Source organism: Microchirus variegatus, assembly GCF_963457635.1.
Source record: "Microchirus variegatus genome assembly, chromosome: 19".
Lineage (NCBI taxonomy): Eukaryota > Metazoa > Chordata > Actinopteri > Pleuronectiformes > Soleidae > Microchirus > Microchirus variegatus.
In genome coordinates, this window is record NC_139820.1 from 3247938 (window position 1) to 3264631 (window position 16694).

The following is a 16694-nucleotide window of genomic DNA, read 5'->3' on the forward strand; positions in this document are numbered from 1 at the left end:
CTCTGCATCCTGGGAGCGGTGGGCGTCGTCCTCATCTGTCTCTGCTTCGACGGGAGATTGATTATCGGCTCGCCGTACGTGGCCTATCCAGGCAGCTACGCGTTCATCATGGACGACACGCCGGTGTGCAGGACCAGGGACCCCTTCCTGATCGTGATGGTCCCCGTCGCACCCGGCGGCGCGGAGGTCCGGAAAGCCATCCGCGAGACGTGGGGGGGCGAGAGGGTGGTTCTGGGTCAGGCGGTGGACACCCTCTTCGTCGTGGGTCGGCCCGGAGGCGCCGACGCCGAGCGGCTGCAGGAGGAGCTCCGGCGGGAGAACCGGGAGCACCACGACCTGATTCAGAGCAGCTTCCTGGACAGCTACTTCAACCTGACCATCAAGACCATGGTCATGCTGGAGTGGCTGGTCGCAAACTGTGAGCGCACGTCTTACGTCATAAAGATCGACTCGGACACGCTGCTCCGCGTCCCGAATTTGGTCAAACTCCTGCTGGAGCCGAGCACGGCCAAGCAAAACTACATGTCCGGCTTGGTCTGGTGGCACAGCCCAGTTTTAAGAAACCCTTTTGCGAAGTTCTACGTACCGAGGCGGGTGATCGCCGAGCCAGAGTACCCCCCGTATCCTCTGGGCATGGCCTATGTCATGTCTCTGGACCTTCCCGGCAAAATTCTCAGTGTCTCTCTTCAGGTTAAACCGCTCTACATCGAGGACGCCTACCTGGGCATGTGTCTGAATCGCCTGGGCGTCACCCCCACTCAGCCGCCCGCACCCGGCTTGTATTTAGTCGAACCCAAGCATCCGCTGAGCAACTGCAGCCTTTCCAAAGCCATCGTGGTGATGACGACGGGCATACCGCTGATGAAGAGCTACTGGCAGAGGAGCAAAGACCCGGACTTTAATTGCTGAACGTCCTTATGTTTAATTTTCTTTTTTGTATAAAACTTGACGTAAAAAAGGCCTCGCCGTGCTTACCGTGTTTTGTGTCTGCAGAGAGTCGCGCACGCCTCGCACATTTCAAGCGTTTCCTGTCGGAATAGTTCCAAAAATAACCAGACCCCTACCATTCGATTTCCTTGGCCCCCTCCTTCCCTTGGGGGGTACCGGGAGCTAGACCGGCTCTGCCCACGACAGTCGGCTGATTTAGGGCGACTGAGAAGCAGCGCTCTCTTCTGTGACCGATGTTTCTTCCAGCGAGCGCACTCTATTTATTTATCCTCACGCTTTCTTGTTGAGGCCTCAAACCGAGCGGGGAAAACAGAGCTGCTGGATGTCCTCCTTTGTTGTCTGTTCTGTTGTTGTTGTTTGTATAATAATAGCCCACAATGGACAAAGTAAACGACGTTTACTAACTGAAGGCTGCATAGTTTTTGCATTATAACGTTACCGTTAAATGTTGACACACGTGGATTGACTTCCATACAAACCCTTATCCCTCAACTCAACCATAATCAGTACATTTCTAATTTCTAACTTTAACCTATATTTTTTGCTTATTTTAGCCATAAAATGGACAAAGACTTACAATATCTGGCAGTTATTTAGAATTTTGAAAGGTATAGAACATATTCTGTGGCTTCCCGCGACACCGCCAGCGGAATTACCGTAATAACCACACGTTGGCATTAATGTGCAACCTTTCCTTTCAGAAATTCGGTGATACACTCGTGTTTAAGGGTTACAATTGAGGTTCTGCCTCATTAAGAACCAGGTGTTGGTCTTTTATGAGGACTACTGTGGTCCAGACAAATTTCAGTTAATACCATAGAGATATTGAATACAATAAATGTGTCGACTCAATCCTGTCTGAGAACATCAAAGGCGGAGAAGATGAACAATTTCCTTTTCCATTTCCCTTTATACAAATCAGACGGACACACCCAAACAAAAGAGTCCGCCGAGTGCAGACAGGAAGTAGAAAGAGCTGCGAGTAGCCCTGCTCTGACCTGGTGGACGGTGCGTAAAAAAAACACAGCGCCGTCATCCATTTGCCAGATGGTCGTTCTTGCACAGTGGGGTAGAGTCGACGGTGATTTACACCCTTTTTTTTTTTTGCCAGCAACTGGACTGAGCTGGATTTTTGAATAATGCGTGGACGCTGGGTTCGGGTTTTCAGCATCTGTGTGATTTATGTCGGGCTATGACTACGTGGGATCCTCCCAGTCTGACACAGAGGGAGAACGGATCGTAGGCAGCTGGTGGACGAGCGTCACCGACTATGACGTGAGATTTAAACTGCAGGCGCAAAAGGTAAGGTCGTCGTTGTGTCGCTGTTGTTTTCAGTCGGAACTTTAACGGTTAAGTGCGATGAGCCGGACGGGTGCGAACGTGGTTAACGGTAAACGGCAGTCATACTTGACCAACGGGCCGTCAAGTGGTAGTTCACTGAAATGGACAGCAGATGGCGGCAAAGCGCAGGCGAAGAAAAATGGCCACAAATTGAACAGTAAGCTAAAACAAACGCACTGAGGTGCAATTTTAATGATATTTAAATAAAGTGCACCAATTAGGATAATAAATGGCCAGATTTCGGTCCAGATCTGGCCGAAATCTGATTTGAACAGATTGTCCTGTAGTGTGAGGAGTTCTATACGGGCGATATTTGCGATCGTCAACTATTTGGTTCGTCGATTCGTCGCTTTGAAGCTTTTTCTTTCACGATTAAGACGAGATTTCTGATCGCTTCGGCGTCTTGAATGTGGATATTTTCTGGTTTCTTTGGTCGCAGATAACAAAGAAATCGTTTAACAGGCTCGACAGACATTTTTTTTTTTTCCGTTTCATACCTCCATGTCTGTTTATATGTCTATATGTTTACATGTCACTATTTATTTTCCCAGGACAGCAGAACGTGGACATTGAAGTGCAGACGATGGCTGGTTCCATTTTGAAAAAGAAGGCTCCCATGAGAGTAAACCAATAAAAACCCGGCTATTGTTCAACAAAACGACTTTGATCTTGGTTTTTATCATCTTGTTTTTTTATCCTCGTTATTCACGCTCTTCTTTTAAACCCCGTGAAGCAATAAGTGTTGTAATAGTGCTTTTAATCATGTCAATCAAGGAGGAAAACTTGGATATTTTGAAGACGTTATCCATTCAAGCTATTCTAAAATCAAGCATAGGTCGGGGGGGGGGGGGGGTAAGAGATCAGTACAAATCAAAGAAGAGTAGTTAAAAAAAAGAGATATTTCTAATGCACCATTCTTCAGTTTTGCAGAAATACCAGCAGCACAGGAGCCAAATTCAACTTTGCCAAATGTGATGTTTGCCTGCCCTCCTGTGGTGAAATCGTAGCAGTGCAGAAACAACAAATGAGGTCCATCTCACAGCATAAAAACAGTTTTTAGTATATAAGTATAAAATCCCTTTTACACATCAAGGAAAACACGGGTACAAATCGTATAAAACACATTTGACCCTGATAACAGACGTAGAAGTAGTAGTGCTATGGTACAGCATTATGGCAGTTCACATTCACAACTTCAGTTTATGGTTTGAAAAAGAAATAAGGCCTAATCCCATGACAGTTTTAAAATACTATATCGTGGCAGTTTTACGAAAACAAAAACAAAGACAAAATCTACCACCTGAATGCTAAAGGGTGTCCATTTTCATGCAGAAATTGTCCCCATCAGACCGTTTGTACTCAAAATAGTTTTTAGCCTATAGCTGAGCGTTTGTTTAATCCCCCATCACCCGAAAAAAAAAATTCCAAGTCTTGGTGCATGCGTTCAGCACGTAAGCTCCGGGTCTTTGGTCCTCTCCCAGTAATTCTTCATCAGCGGTATGCCCGTTGTCATCACGACGACCACCTTCGAGAGGCTGCAGTTGCTCAGCGGATGCGTGGGGGCGACTAAATACATGCCGGGCGCCGGCGGCTCGGTCGGGGAAATGCCCAGGAGTTTCATACACATGCCCAGGTACGCGTCCTCGATGTAGATTGGTTTAATCTGGATGGAGATGCCTAAAATCTTGCCGGGGAGGTCCAGGGACATGACGTAGGCCATGCCCAGAGGATACGGCGGGTACTCTGGCTCGGCGATGATCTCGCGCGGCAGAAAGAACCGTTCGCCTGGGTCTCGTAGGACTGGGCTGTGCCACCAGACCAAGCCGGACATGTAGTTTTGCTTGGCCGTGCTCGGCTCCAGCAGAAGTTTGACCAAATTCGGGACGTGGAGCAGCGTGTCGGAGTCGATCTTCATGAAGTAGGAGGTGTTTTTGCAGTTTACGGTCATCCACTCCAGCGTCACCATAGTCTTGATGGTCAGGTTGTGGTAGCTGTCCTGGAAGCTGCTCTGAATCAGGTCGTGGTGCTCCTGGTTCTCTTGCTGGAGCTTCTCCTGCAGCTGCTCGGCGTCGGCTCCGCCGGGCCGACCCACGACGAAGAGGGTGTCCACCACCTGACCCAGGACTACTTTCTCACCCCCCCACGTCTCGCGAATGGCTTTCCTAACTTCCGCGGCACCGGGCGCAACGGGGACCACCACGATCAGGAAGGGATCCCTGCTCCTACACACCGGCGTGTCGTCCATGATGAATTTGTAGTTCCGCGGATAGGCCACATGATACGGCCCGGGCTCTTCCCAGTGTGGTTCTTCTGCCACTATCGACGCTTTTGTTGAAGGAGCTTCTGGAGTTTGAGTCGTTGCTAAAAAGACAAAACTTGGGATGTTCATGGCAACTGAGTTGTTCCAAATCTCCAATTTTTGGCCAACGCTGAGATAGACAGAGAAGAGGAGCACCGCTGCCAGGACGGCGATGAAAATCTGTCGCGTGTTTATCCTCCTTAACATTTTGAACTGAAAAAAGAGAGCGAGAGTCAGTGTTAACATATAACATTTAACAGAACTCCTGAGTTGTTGTTGTTTTGGTTTGAATACCATACTCTGTTACATTTAGATCTCAAGATCTACCATTTCTTTTGTTGAAAGGGAGGGGACCCAGGCCCTCGTTTCTTTAAATAAAGCATAGCATCACCACTGTACCATTGTTAAAATACAGCCACTTAGTCAGCGAGTCTGACCAGTTCTATAGCGTATAAACATATGATTGTCAGTGTCTGAGCTTCAGAAATTCAGCTTGTTTGTGGACGGACGCTCATGTGCTACTTGATACCAGTAAAAGTGGTGGAACTACTTATTTAAAAGTGCATTACCGTCGCACTTCAAACGGCACACTCGTGCCAGTGCCTCGCCGCGATAATTTAAAAAAAAATTGGCATTAGTGGAGCATTCAAGCTAGCCACTGATCTATACTATATGGTCACACAGTACTGGTTATTCCAGTGGAAACTGTTGTTTTTGTCATCGCGGCTCTAATGAATGGCTTTGTTCCCGCGTCTGTGGCTGCGAGGCGAGCAGGTCTGACCTGTAGAGCAACCTTCTTCTGAACAGAGTCGAACTACATGAAAAATAGAAAAGGGTCACGTGTGCAAAAAAAAACCACACGGGTGCGGTGTTGTTTTAATCCATGTTTTATCTATTTGCTAAAGAGGGTGGATCGCGCCGGGCGGACGCCACTGATGCGCTGATGCGAGACGGCCAAAGAGTGGAACCCTTTGTAAGATTTTAGTCTCTAACTGAAGACGGGACGATCCATGACGACGCTGAAAACGCTTGGGTTTGACATCGAAAGACGGATAAACGTCAAGGGATCGGTCCATCAGACATCTCGCCACCCGAACAATAGAAAACGTAAAGACCAGTGAGCTAACTATTGGCACTTTTCCATCATACAGTTGTGGCGCGAGGAATAAAGGTTCCAAAATTGTTCTTCTACAAGGGCTGAGGTTCTACCTGGAACCATTTGCTTCTGAAAAACCCTTTTCCCGAAGAAAAGGTTTTTCAAGGGTTCTTGGTAACACTAATGGTTCCAGTAAGAACCATTTTGATCCAAAGAACCATTTAAAACCCCTTTCATGAATAAAGGGTTTTAAAAGGGTTCTTGGTGGAACCTTTATAAAAAGGTCCTACCTGGAGCCAAAAAGGGTTCTCCTATGAGGACAAGCCGAAGAACCTTATACGTGGTTCTACTTAGCACTTTTATTCCTAAGAGTGTAGCGTCGAGCCGAGTCGTGCTAGAAATGAAACGTGCTATATGGGAGCAAAACGAAAAAACTATTTGGAAAGGAGGGAAAAAACCAGACGTAGCACAAGTAGAGCAAGGAAAACATCAGGAGTTGACGACGGGAACGTTGTAAGAACGTGTCTGTGACATCGACCACAGTGACGATGACTTCAACGTAGTTCAACCTTTACCAAAGTGAAGCGGAAAAAGACTAAAGCGAGGAGAAAGAACCAAAGGATCTGCTCCTGCGTCCAAACTCAAACATACGGTGGAGGTAAAGTCTCTGCGACGGTAAAGCAGGTAAACGAACTCTCCGACGTCTAACCCAGATGCTAACAACCCCGATCAGAAGACCCTTCATCGCGCAGCAAGACGACAACCCAAAGTTGTGCATAAGAGCATAAAGAGGTGAACGATTGTAGGTCAATCTCTATACTTCAACCCTGTTGAGCAGCATTTCACCCGACGCCTCAGGAAAAAACTATTAGCAACAACTGGAAAGCCTGGAAAAGCAGCACAAAAGAAGAATGCGAGTGTCTGCGGCTGCTCCGCTATCACGTTTCATTCCACTAAACGCTTGGCGCCGCTACAAACCGAAGCTGTGTAATTGTTTAATTGCCGCACGAGACGAGCCAGAAATACCGATCTCTTGTATTCCATTCATCGCTTCGACGTCCGACAATTACCAGCGTCGGCGATTATTATTTTCACCGGCATCATCAAAGAAACGGTGTATTCTCATGTGCTCGTATTTCTATACGTTCAGTTTGGAGTCGTGTTGTCAAACGTTGTCGAATTGTTAAACCAGCAAGTAAAGAAGCCACAAAACACCAGTGTTTAATGTTCAGCTAAGACTGTTTGACAGTGTGGATTTGACCTGGTTTTTGCACAAGGGATTAGGCTCTAATTATGACTATAACCGTATATATTCCAATGCTGCACAAACAGGTGTTTGTGTATCCATCAGCTCTTTTAAGGCCCCGTCAGTCGGTCAGTCGTCACGTTTACAGCAAGATTTCCGATTGTTTTCGGCTCCTTAAATGCGACTATCTTCTGCTTTCTTTGCTCCGGGTAATAAAGAAATCGTTCGACTGGTTGTTGTTGACGCATCGATTGTGCAGAGATTAGACGGCACGCAAAAACACTTCAAAACGACAGCCTCGTAATGTTCACTGAAATAACAACGGGTTGTGTTGTTGTGACGGGAGGAAAACGCTGTTGACAGCTTTTGTCACAAGTAAAGACAAACATATATACACATCTATCTATACATGTACACATGTATATATGTGTGTATATATATATGTGTATATATATAAATACACATATGTGTACATAGGAAACGCTGTTGACACTGCTTTTGTCACAAGTAAAAACAAATATATATACGCATCTATCTATATATATGTATATATGTGTGTGTATATATAAATATACATATGTGTATGTGTATATATATATAAATATACATGTATGCATGTGTGCACAATATATGTATACATACATATATGTCTATATATATGTGTACATAGGAAACGCTGTTGACACAGCTTTTGTCACAAGTAAAAACAAATATATATACACATCTATCTATATATGTGTATATATATATATAATATATATATATACATATGTATATATATACACACATGTATACATACATATATGTGTACATAGGAAACGCTGTTGACAGCTTTTGTCACGAGTAAAAACATATATATATATACACACATATATATATATAGCGCAACGCAGTTAATGAACGCACAGGTTAAAAGTGAACGAGTCGCAGGTTCGTAAAGATGAGTGAAGAGTTTATTAGTTAATATATACGCATCTATCTATATATACACATGTATGTATATGTATGCATGTATATATTTATATATACGTATATATAGCGCAGCGCAGTTAATGACCGCACAGGTTAAAAGTGAACGAGCCGCAGGTTCGCACCGGTGAGTGAAGAGTGAATTCCCCGCTCGGACTCACGCTCTCGCTCGGACTCACCTTCGCTTTGTCTCCGTCCTCCTTTTTTTTATCTTTTTAACCGAACTCCCGGCGCTTTCTTTCCCCTTCTGCTCCCTGCACTTTGGTGACCATTCAGCCTATTTATTTATTATTATTAATATTATTATTATTATTATTATTATTATTGTTGTTGTTGTTGTTCTTCTTCTTCTCTGTCTGTCGTTCAAAGTGGACTCAGTAGCTCAGAGAGAGACTGAGTTCCTGGTCAACTCAACACCTCGTCCACTTCCCTGTTGACTTACTACTAACCTGTCAAAAAAAACAAAAAAAAACCCCACACGTTGAAGCTCCAGGTGAAGACTCACACCCACAGCTCACACCCACAGCTCACACCCACTGCCTCACTTTTCTACAGCACACACAACTAAGCCCTCAATGCAAATGTAATCAGTGCTTAATATATGTCCAAATAACTTTAGCCCAGTAACATGAATACAGAAATAAACTGTGTTTTGATGACAACTGTGCACACGCTCCATTCACACAGACTGCAGGTCATCTTCACATCAACATTTATCACATAACAATAATAATAATAATAATAATAATAAAGCCAGAGGCGATTCTAGAGTTTGTAGGGGCCCGAAGCAAAAATTCCCAGGGGGCCCTTCCTTCCAACCAGTGTTCATCACCATTATGTTACAAATAATCTGACGCCAAAATGAATGAAATAACATGGAAAAACCTTGTAATTAAAAAGTATGTGAAAATGTAAATGTAAAGTAATGTAAATAAACTGTAAATAGCTTTTAAAAAACATTTTAAAAAGTACATTACACTGTAAAGAACCCACATTATAAACAATATAAATATATAGAACAATAAATACTGTAAATAACTGAAAAAAAACATGTATAAACTGAGTAAAACAGATATGCATTACACATTTGTAATGTCAATAATATGATAGCAAAATCATGCTAATAATCCTCTATTTTCCAACTTGCAGAACGATAACTTCACACAGGTTAAAGTGAGGTGGGGCCCCTTTAGGGGGGGGTTTCCTATTGAGATGTCATTGCAAATCGCCCATTGTTTTTTTTAAGGAGGACGGGGAGGTGGCTGCTCACTGCACATTTCAGTAAAAACAGCCCTCAGGCTCCGAGTGTCGGGGGCCCCCTATCGGCTGGGGGGCCCCAAGCAGTTGCCTGCCTTGCCTGTTCACAAACTGCGCCTCTGCGTAGAGCGTGAGAATGAGATAGTAAAGTGTGGTCACGACTTAGTAAAGCGTGGTCACGGCTTAGTAAAGTGTGGTCACGACTTAGTAAAGTGTGGTCACGACTTAGTAAAGCGTGGTCACGACTTAGTAAAGCATGGCCACGTCTTAGTAAAGCGTGGCCACGACTTAGTAACAAGTGGGTACAAGATAGTAAAGCGTGGCCACGACTTAGTAATGTATCGGAGCAAATTACTTATGTCATGGCCACGACTTAGTAATGTATGGGTACGAGATAGTAAAGCGTGGCCACGACTTAGTAACGCGTGCGAACGAGATAGTAAAGCGTGGCCACGACTTAGTAACATGTAGGAACGAGATAGTAAAGCGTTGCCACGACTTTGTAAAGTGTGGCCACGACTTATTAACACGTGCGAACGACTTAGTAACGCGTGGCCACGAGGAATTAGTAATGTGTGGGAACAAGTTACTTATGTCATGGCCATGACTTAGTAAAGTGTGGGAACGAGATAGTAAAGCGTGGCCACGACTTTGTAAAGCGTGGCCACAAATTAGTAATGCGTGGGAACGAGATAGTAAAGCGTGGCCACGACTTAGTGACGCGTGGGAACGAGATAGTTAAGCGTGGCCACGACATAGTAACGCGTGCGAACAAGATAGTAAAGCGTGGCCACGACTTAGTAACGCGTAGGAACGAGATAGTTAAGCGTGGCCACGACTTAGTAACGCGCAGGAACGAGATAGTTAAGCGTGGCCACTACTTAGTAACACGTGCGAACGAGATGGTAAAGTGTGGCCACGACATAGTAACGCGTAGGAACGAGATAGTAAAGCGTGGCCACGACTTAGTAACGCGTAGGAACAAGATAGTAAAGCGTTGCCACGACTTTGTAAAGTGGGGCCACGACTTAGTAACGCGTGCAAACGACGAATTAGTAATGTGTGGGAACAAGTTACTTATGTCATGGCCATGACTTAGTAAAGCATGGCCACGACTTAGTAACGCGTGCAAACGACTTAGTTACGCGTGGGAACGAGATAGTAAAGCGTATAAAGTATTTATTAAAATATTTAGTCCACATATTGAAACACTGAAAACCAGGACTTACTGCACGTTGCTGACTTGTATATTTCACTTATCCTTATTTGGTGTCGCTGTTTTTTACGCATCGTGGTGGAATTTCTCCAGCTGCCGAATCACAAAACAGACGACACCGTGGAGAGCGGAAGAGAAACCTGTGACCATGTAGAGGATAAAGCTGTAGAAGATGAGTGAGAGTGAGCGAGTGATGTGTACTGTGATGTACTCTGTTCCACCACTAGATGGCAGACGGTGCTCAATTTAATCTATTGTTATGCAGTCATAGGACTTTATAATGATCTTATTTATTTACATGTACTCGGTCCGATTATTGTCTTTCACTAACAGAAAAAAAAGACTTAATTTCAGTGTTTCAAGTCCATTTGTAACACAATAATATTATTGTCGGTCATTATGTTGGTCAGGACACAATTATCAACTCAATGTAGTCAAAGTTTACACTTCTATATCCTACATTTCCGGCTAAAATATAGATTATTCCAGGGTAAAATGCACGTTCCTGTTCCTGTTTGCAAATAATGGTGTGAGAGAAAGTTCTAATCTTCAGCCAACGTTAACTTTAATTATAATCTAATTACAGTGTCTTATCAGCAGGCCTGGTGTACAACACTAACAGTCATAACTTGAGATAACAAACGGGGCGTCTTTCAAGTGTCACCTCGCCTAAGTCTGACTAACTCTGTGTAATCAGACTTTATCTGCGTCGATGCCGTAAACTGCTCGGACTCCAGCTGACGCAGTGGGCACTTCCTGTTATCCCCAAAGTCAAAAATTCGCGATAAGGGATCAGAGATAACGCTCCTCTGCCGTTCAAGGGTCAAGATTTTCAAGTCTGGCTTTATTTGTCACACGAGATCGTACAAAGGTACATTGTTGGTCAAACAGAACTTTTTGATTTTGATTGAAACAAAGACAGAAATAAAGGTAAATACACTTATAAAGAAAACCCAAGAATTCCATCCATTTTCTACCACTTTATCCTCCACAGGAGGGTCACGCAGGGGGACATATCAATATATATATATATATATGTATATATATCTCAATATATATATATATATCCACATATATCAACATAAATATATATTATGTCCATCGCATGGTCATATATATAGAGACAAACAACCATGCACTCTCACTCTGACACCTACGGTTAATCCAGAGTGACCAAGTTAAACCTGAAACCCCACGTACACACACACATCATCATCATCATCATCATCATCATCATCATATAAATATATATATATATATATATATATATACTCCATATCTGATGTAAGACTATAGTGCAATTTGAATTGTGTCCACATAACCCTGAAAAAACGTTTCATTCGTTTACATTCAGTGATACACAACGTTAGCTTAGCGTTAGCGTAGAGTCGTATCGGCACTATTCGTCCAAAAGCTGCATATATTAACTTCTTGTACCCCTTTTTTTTTGACAAAGTGCAATTCATAATTAAGACGCATCCCGTACCCTTAAAAAAAAACGCATGTATTTATTTGCTTCCGTTTCCTTGACCTAACAAGGCGGCCCCGGCTTCTTCAAGTCCGTCCAGTAGTTGACCAATTCTTGCCACGAGCCGAGAATGAAGGTGATGACTCTGGAGTATATGCAACGGTCGTACTTTGTGTTGTATGCTTTAAACTGCCAGGGGTTCGGCGGAGACGTGGGTTTCAGTCCGAGCGCCTTCATGCACATTCCAATGTACGCGTCCTCTATGTTAAAGGGCTTTATTAACATCGAGACGTCCACAAATCTCTTTGGAAGGTCATTGGAGAAGACGTATCCCATGCCCAGAGTGTAGGTTGGGTAAAGGGGATCTGGGTACAACGCCTCTGGGACATACCACTTGGACTCCTTGTAACGGATAACCTCCCTGTCGAACATGAGCATCCCCGTCAAGTAGTTGTGCTTGGGAATGCCCGGCAACGTGAGCATTTTCACCAGATTGTCAATGTTCAAGAACATGTCCGAGTCGACCTTCATGGCGTACGCTGCCGTTGGGCAGCGGGTGGCCAGCCAGTCCATGATGACCATCGTTTTGGTGGTCAGGTTGAGGTAGGTGTCCAAGAAGTTGCTCTGGATCAAGTCGTGGTGCCGGAGGTTCTCGTGCTCCAGCTTTTTCTTTTGCTGCTCGTCGTCGGCGTTACCCGGCAGACCCAGCATGAAGAGGGTGAGCACCACCTCGCCCTGCACCAGGCTTTCGTTGCCCCACGTCTTTCGGATAGCGTTCCGGGCGTCGACGTTATGCGGCGCCACCGGAACCATCAACACCAGGAAAGGAGTTTTGGATTCGCACACCTCTTCGTGATCCATGATGAAGTGGTAGTTGCGTGGGTAGGCGTGGTGGAACGGAGTACCCTCGGGTGCCGCAGAAGAAGGAGGAGGAGGCTGCGCGTCTGAGAAGTTCTTGGTTTCAATGACTTTATCGAGTCTCTCTCCATGTGCCGACAGGATGGCAGAATGAGGAAGCTGCATGGTCCAGTTTAAAATGCTGTGGTAGTGCTCGTGGAACGAGAAATCCCACCACGACGCGGAGCTGAAGACGACGAGGAACCCGACGCAGAACACGAGCAGGACCTTGAACAAGACGCGGAGCGCACACTTCCTGGGATAGCGTAGTCTGCAAAGACAGGGAAAGACAAAAAGTTAAAGTTAAAGTCAAGTGAGTAGTTTACAGTGACATCTAGAGGAGAGGCTGACATTTACGACAACAAACTGCTCCCCTGCTCACCCCCCTCCCTTCCCTGAGCGCTACGGTATCCTCATACGGTCAGATGTCGCCCTCGCCGCCTTTCCCCGTGTCAGAAGACGAGGATCTAGTATTTATTCAGACAACGAGAGGGCGAGGACGGGGAACAGCTCTTCGTGGTCGCGGTGGAGCTGTCAGAAGCCGGCGAGGGAGAGGGAGCTAGCTACCGCGGCCGTAGCGGACGAAGCGGAGTGAGTGGAGGCCGGGACTTCCGCTACAAGTAAAGTAAGCGACGCTTGATTTGTTCTCTCGGGTTTGTCTCATGGATGTATAATATGAACTGGATAGAGCACCGCCCCCCCCTCTGCCTTGAAGACCAATTTTTACATGGTGGCCACTGTGGGTACTGCAACGGAAAACCCCGTAAAAGCCCAAAAAGCAATTTTCCCATCGACCGCAATGCCTGTAAAAGTGTCCACAGGGACACCTCGAGACATGGACACGGTAGTCAAAAAACGGGCGGCGCTCTATCCAGTTCATATAATACATCCATGGTTTGTCCTTACAGGCTCCGGTAGAAACATGGCGTCTCATGGCAATGCGACAGCGGCCCGCGACCGTGTTATTTTGCATGACTTTTTTGAAACACTACGAAAATGAAACAAAATCTATCACACAGCGACTAGACAACGCAGGAGCACATAATATGTATATAAAAAAGTGCATTTTGGGTCATGTAAACCCATAAATACTACGCAGTGTCCCTTTAAGACTTGTGCATAAAATTAAAAACCGGTAAAACCACCTGTAGAGAAATGCGTTGGAGATTATAATAAATATAATAAATAGTCATGAGTGACATTAAGATTTTAAGCCTAAATGCAAACCTGCCGCCCGTACTGCAGCAGCTGAACACACACAGTCCTCACCGTGATATTTTCCCATCATACACCACACCACAAGTACTTTTGCATGTTGTCACAGCGACAGATTATTTTTAGGACCGGGCCAAAGCCAACACCAGCTGGACACGTACACACACACACACACACACACACAAAAAGTGTCACAAAGGGCTGAGATGTATAAATAACCCCCCGTTTCACCTGCAGCTTTGCCCGACCCTCACTGTAACTGATGGAAGATTCCATAAAAGACAGAGGAACCATAGGCAGGAACTGATGCATATGAATTCTTTCACTGTGAAGCCACACCTAACTCCTTAAAAGTCATGCACCTGAACAGGTCGGACCTGCAACGTCAGTCTTTCAGCTCACTGTTGAGCGTTAAACATGGTTTCAGGGACCGTGGAACAACTTTAGCCTACAAAAAAAATCAAGTTTACACGTGAAACCTGGCAACGTATGCTACATTTTCAGCCCCTCCCACTTCCAATTTGACCACTTTCAGACGCAAATGTGCACGAATTATAACAATCACTCGATTATTAATCAGCGACTAAAGCTCTTTTTTTTTCATTCTTAAAGGCGCCATATGCAAGAATGTGGCCCAAAAACAGTTACTACACTCAAATTCAAAATACCGAGGACTTTTAGGTTTGGTTTTCTGACGTAACTGGCAACCCCGTGGTTGCTCGGCAGCTGAGACTCTACTGGCTGCGATGATTGGTAGACGGCGGTAGGTGGCGCCACATGCCAAAAACATGATTTCAAAACATAAACATGATTTGCAGTCTGCAAAAAAAAAATTTTTTAATGTGAATATTTTGTCTGTACTGTTGTTGTTGGTGAGTTCAGTTTGTTATATGAACATTATTCCTGAGTCTCTGTGACATATGAGGAGGATTTTACGGCCAGTTGCTTTAGATTTATTACATAACGCACCTTTAAATACAATATTTCCCATTGTTTCGGCTTCTTAAATGTTAATACTCTCTTCTGGTAACAAAGAAATCATTGCCGAACGTCATCTTTCCAACATTTTATGGACCACAGATCTGTGGGAATAATACAGAAGTCCTTATTTGGGCATCCTGGGGGGGGGGGGGGTGACTTATTACTCAGTTATTTTCAAAACAAAACAAAATACGATATTTTTTGAACGATTAAATCGATTTTTATTCTATTTTGTTCGCTTAAAAAGTGTCGTTTGAAAAACATATATCGACGCAAATCTAAATTCCATGGACACAGAGCGTCCAATCTCATTTGTGGCACACTACTACATACTACATACTAATATAGAGTATTCACGCCTTTATAAGTGATTAATTCAATATTGATTAATGCTCATAGTGTGTACTTTATTATAAAGTGTTACCCAGTTTGCTCCTGAGGGCAGTGCGAGGCCGGAGTAGCAGGAATGCGCCCGTGTGTGTGTGTCCGTGCGCTTTTACGCACAGAGGTTCTCCGGCACACGGCTAAGTTCCGCTGGAACCTTCTGCCTCCACCTTAATTGTCCTAAAATGCGCGTCTTAAATAAAAATGACCGTACAATACTGCACCATTGTCTCTCGACCGGGTTGTTTTTGTTGTTGTTGGTCAATGGCGCAGTGCTTTAATGCGTATTTGAGCGCTGCACACACACACACACACACACACATTGACCGTGTGTGTGGTCAGTGCGTCGCCTCCCTTGTAAAATATAACTACACAAAACAGAGGAGGTTGTAAACGAGCTCAGTCTCATCTGTTCTTTGGGAATCGGGCGAGACGAGCAGAGAAATTGCGTGACCATGATGTCCAGTGTTGATATTTATGATATTTATGATATTTTATGCTTTTTTTATGCTTTAATTTGATCCAAAAAAAAAAGTTTTTCATTTCAAATGTCATCTATGACATTGAATTTCATATTATTTGACCATTTGAGTCTGGACTTGGACTTGGACTCTTCCACATTGTCTGTAACCGCGATGTTTTCCCCCTTAACGCGCTTCCTTGTACAGAAAATAAAGAGTTGTTTTGTTTTGTTTTGTTTTGTTTTGTTTGTTTAAACTGAACCTCTCACACATTTATACTGGCTGTAAACTCCTGACAACAGGTCAGGTGACTTAAAATGTCAAAAAAAACCAAACACAACTCTTACCTTTTTGTGCCACTCTCTGGCTCGTCCATGGCTGCAGCGACCCCTTTCCTTCCTTCCTTCCTTCCTTCCTCACTTCCTCAATCCCTCAATCCCTCCACATTTGAGCAACTTTACCTTTTGCCATGAAAACCCAGTTGGGAAGAGTCGCGCAAATTCACGCCTCAGTCCCGCCCAAAGATTGTGACGAGTTCTCTGTCACACACACACACACACACACACACACACACACACACGTTACAGAGCCTTTAAAACAGGACATTCAAGTTTTGGAACGTTCCCGATTGTTCCCCTTTGCCATGTTCACACAGAAAGAAGACTTTACATTTGGTAACAACACAATCACCCAAAAGTTAAATTGCACCTTTATCATGGTCTGTAAATGTCAATGATTCACAGTCGATATCACACCTCAGTTTGCCGTGAATCAAATATTACACCCTCTGTTCAAACAGGATATAATTTATGCAAATTTTTTGTGGCGCCCCTGCAAATGTTCACGGATTTTCCTTTTACAAATCATCGGTTGTGTTTTTTGATAAGCGATTTCGGTCAAATGAATCAAAACGCGG

At 44.4% G+C, this 16694-nt stretch overlaps 2 protein-coding genes across 2 annotated transcripts in view; one reads left to right on the forward strand and one right to left on the reverse strand.

Moving 5' to 3' along the window:
- LOC310940613 (beta-1,3-galactosyltransferase 2-like) overlaps window positions 1-909 on the forward strand; it is a gene marked incomplete at both ends in the record, with an annotated part of 945 nt that extends 36 nt beyond the window's left edge. Inside the window, one exon of the mRNA XM_083905602.1 lies at window positions 1-909. This exon is cut by the window's left edge and continues 36 nt beyond it. Coding sequence (XP_083761728.1) covers window positions 1-909 — 909 coding nt within the window.
- A 2824-nt stretch (window positions 910-3733) lies between these two features.
- On the reverse strand, window positions 3734-16154 carry LOC310940614 (uncharacterized protein; the record flags this gene model as incomplete). Its single annotated transcript, XM_083905603.1, has 3 exons — window positions 3734-4650; window positions 11909-13008; window positions 16126-16154. 3 exons carry the CDS (start codon window positions 16152-16154, stop codon window positions 3734-3736), a joined length of 2046 nt encoding a protein of 681 aa, XP_083761729.1.
- Between the last annotated feature and the right edge of the window lie 540 nt (window positions 16155-16694).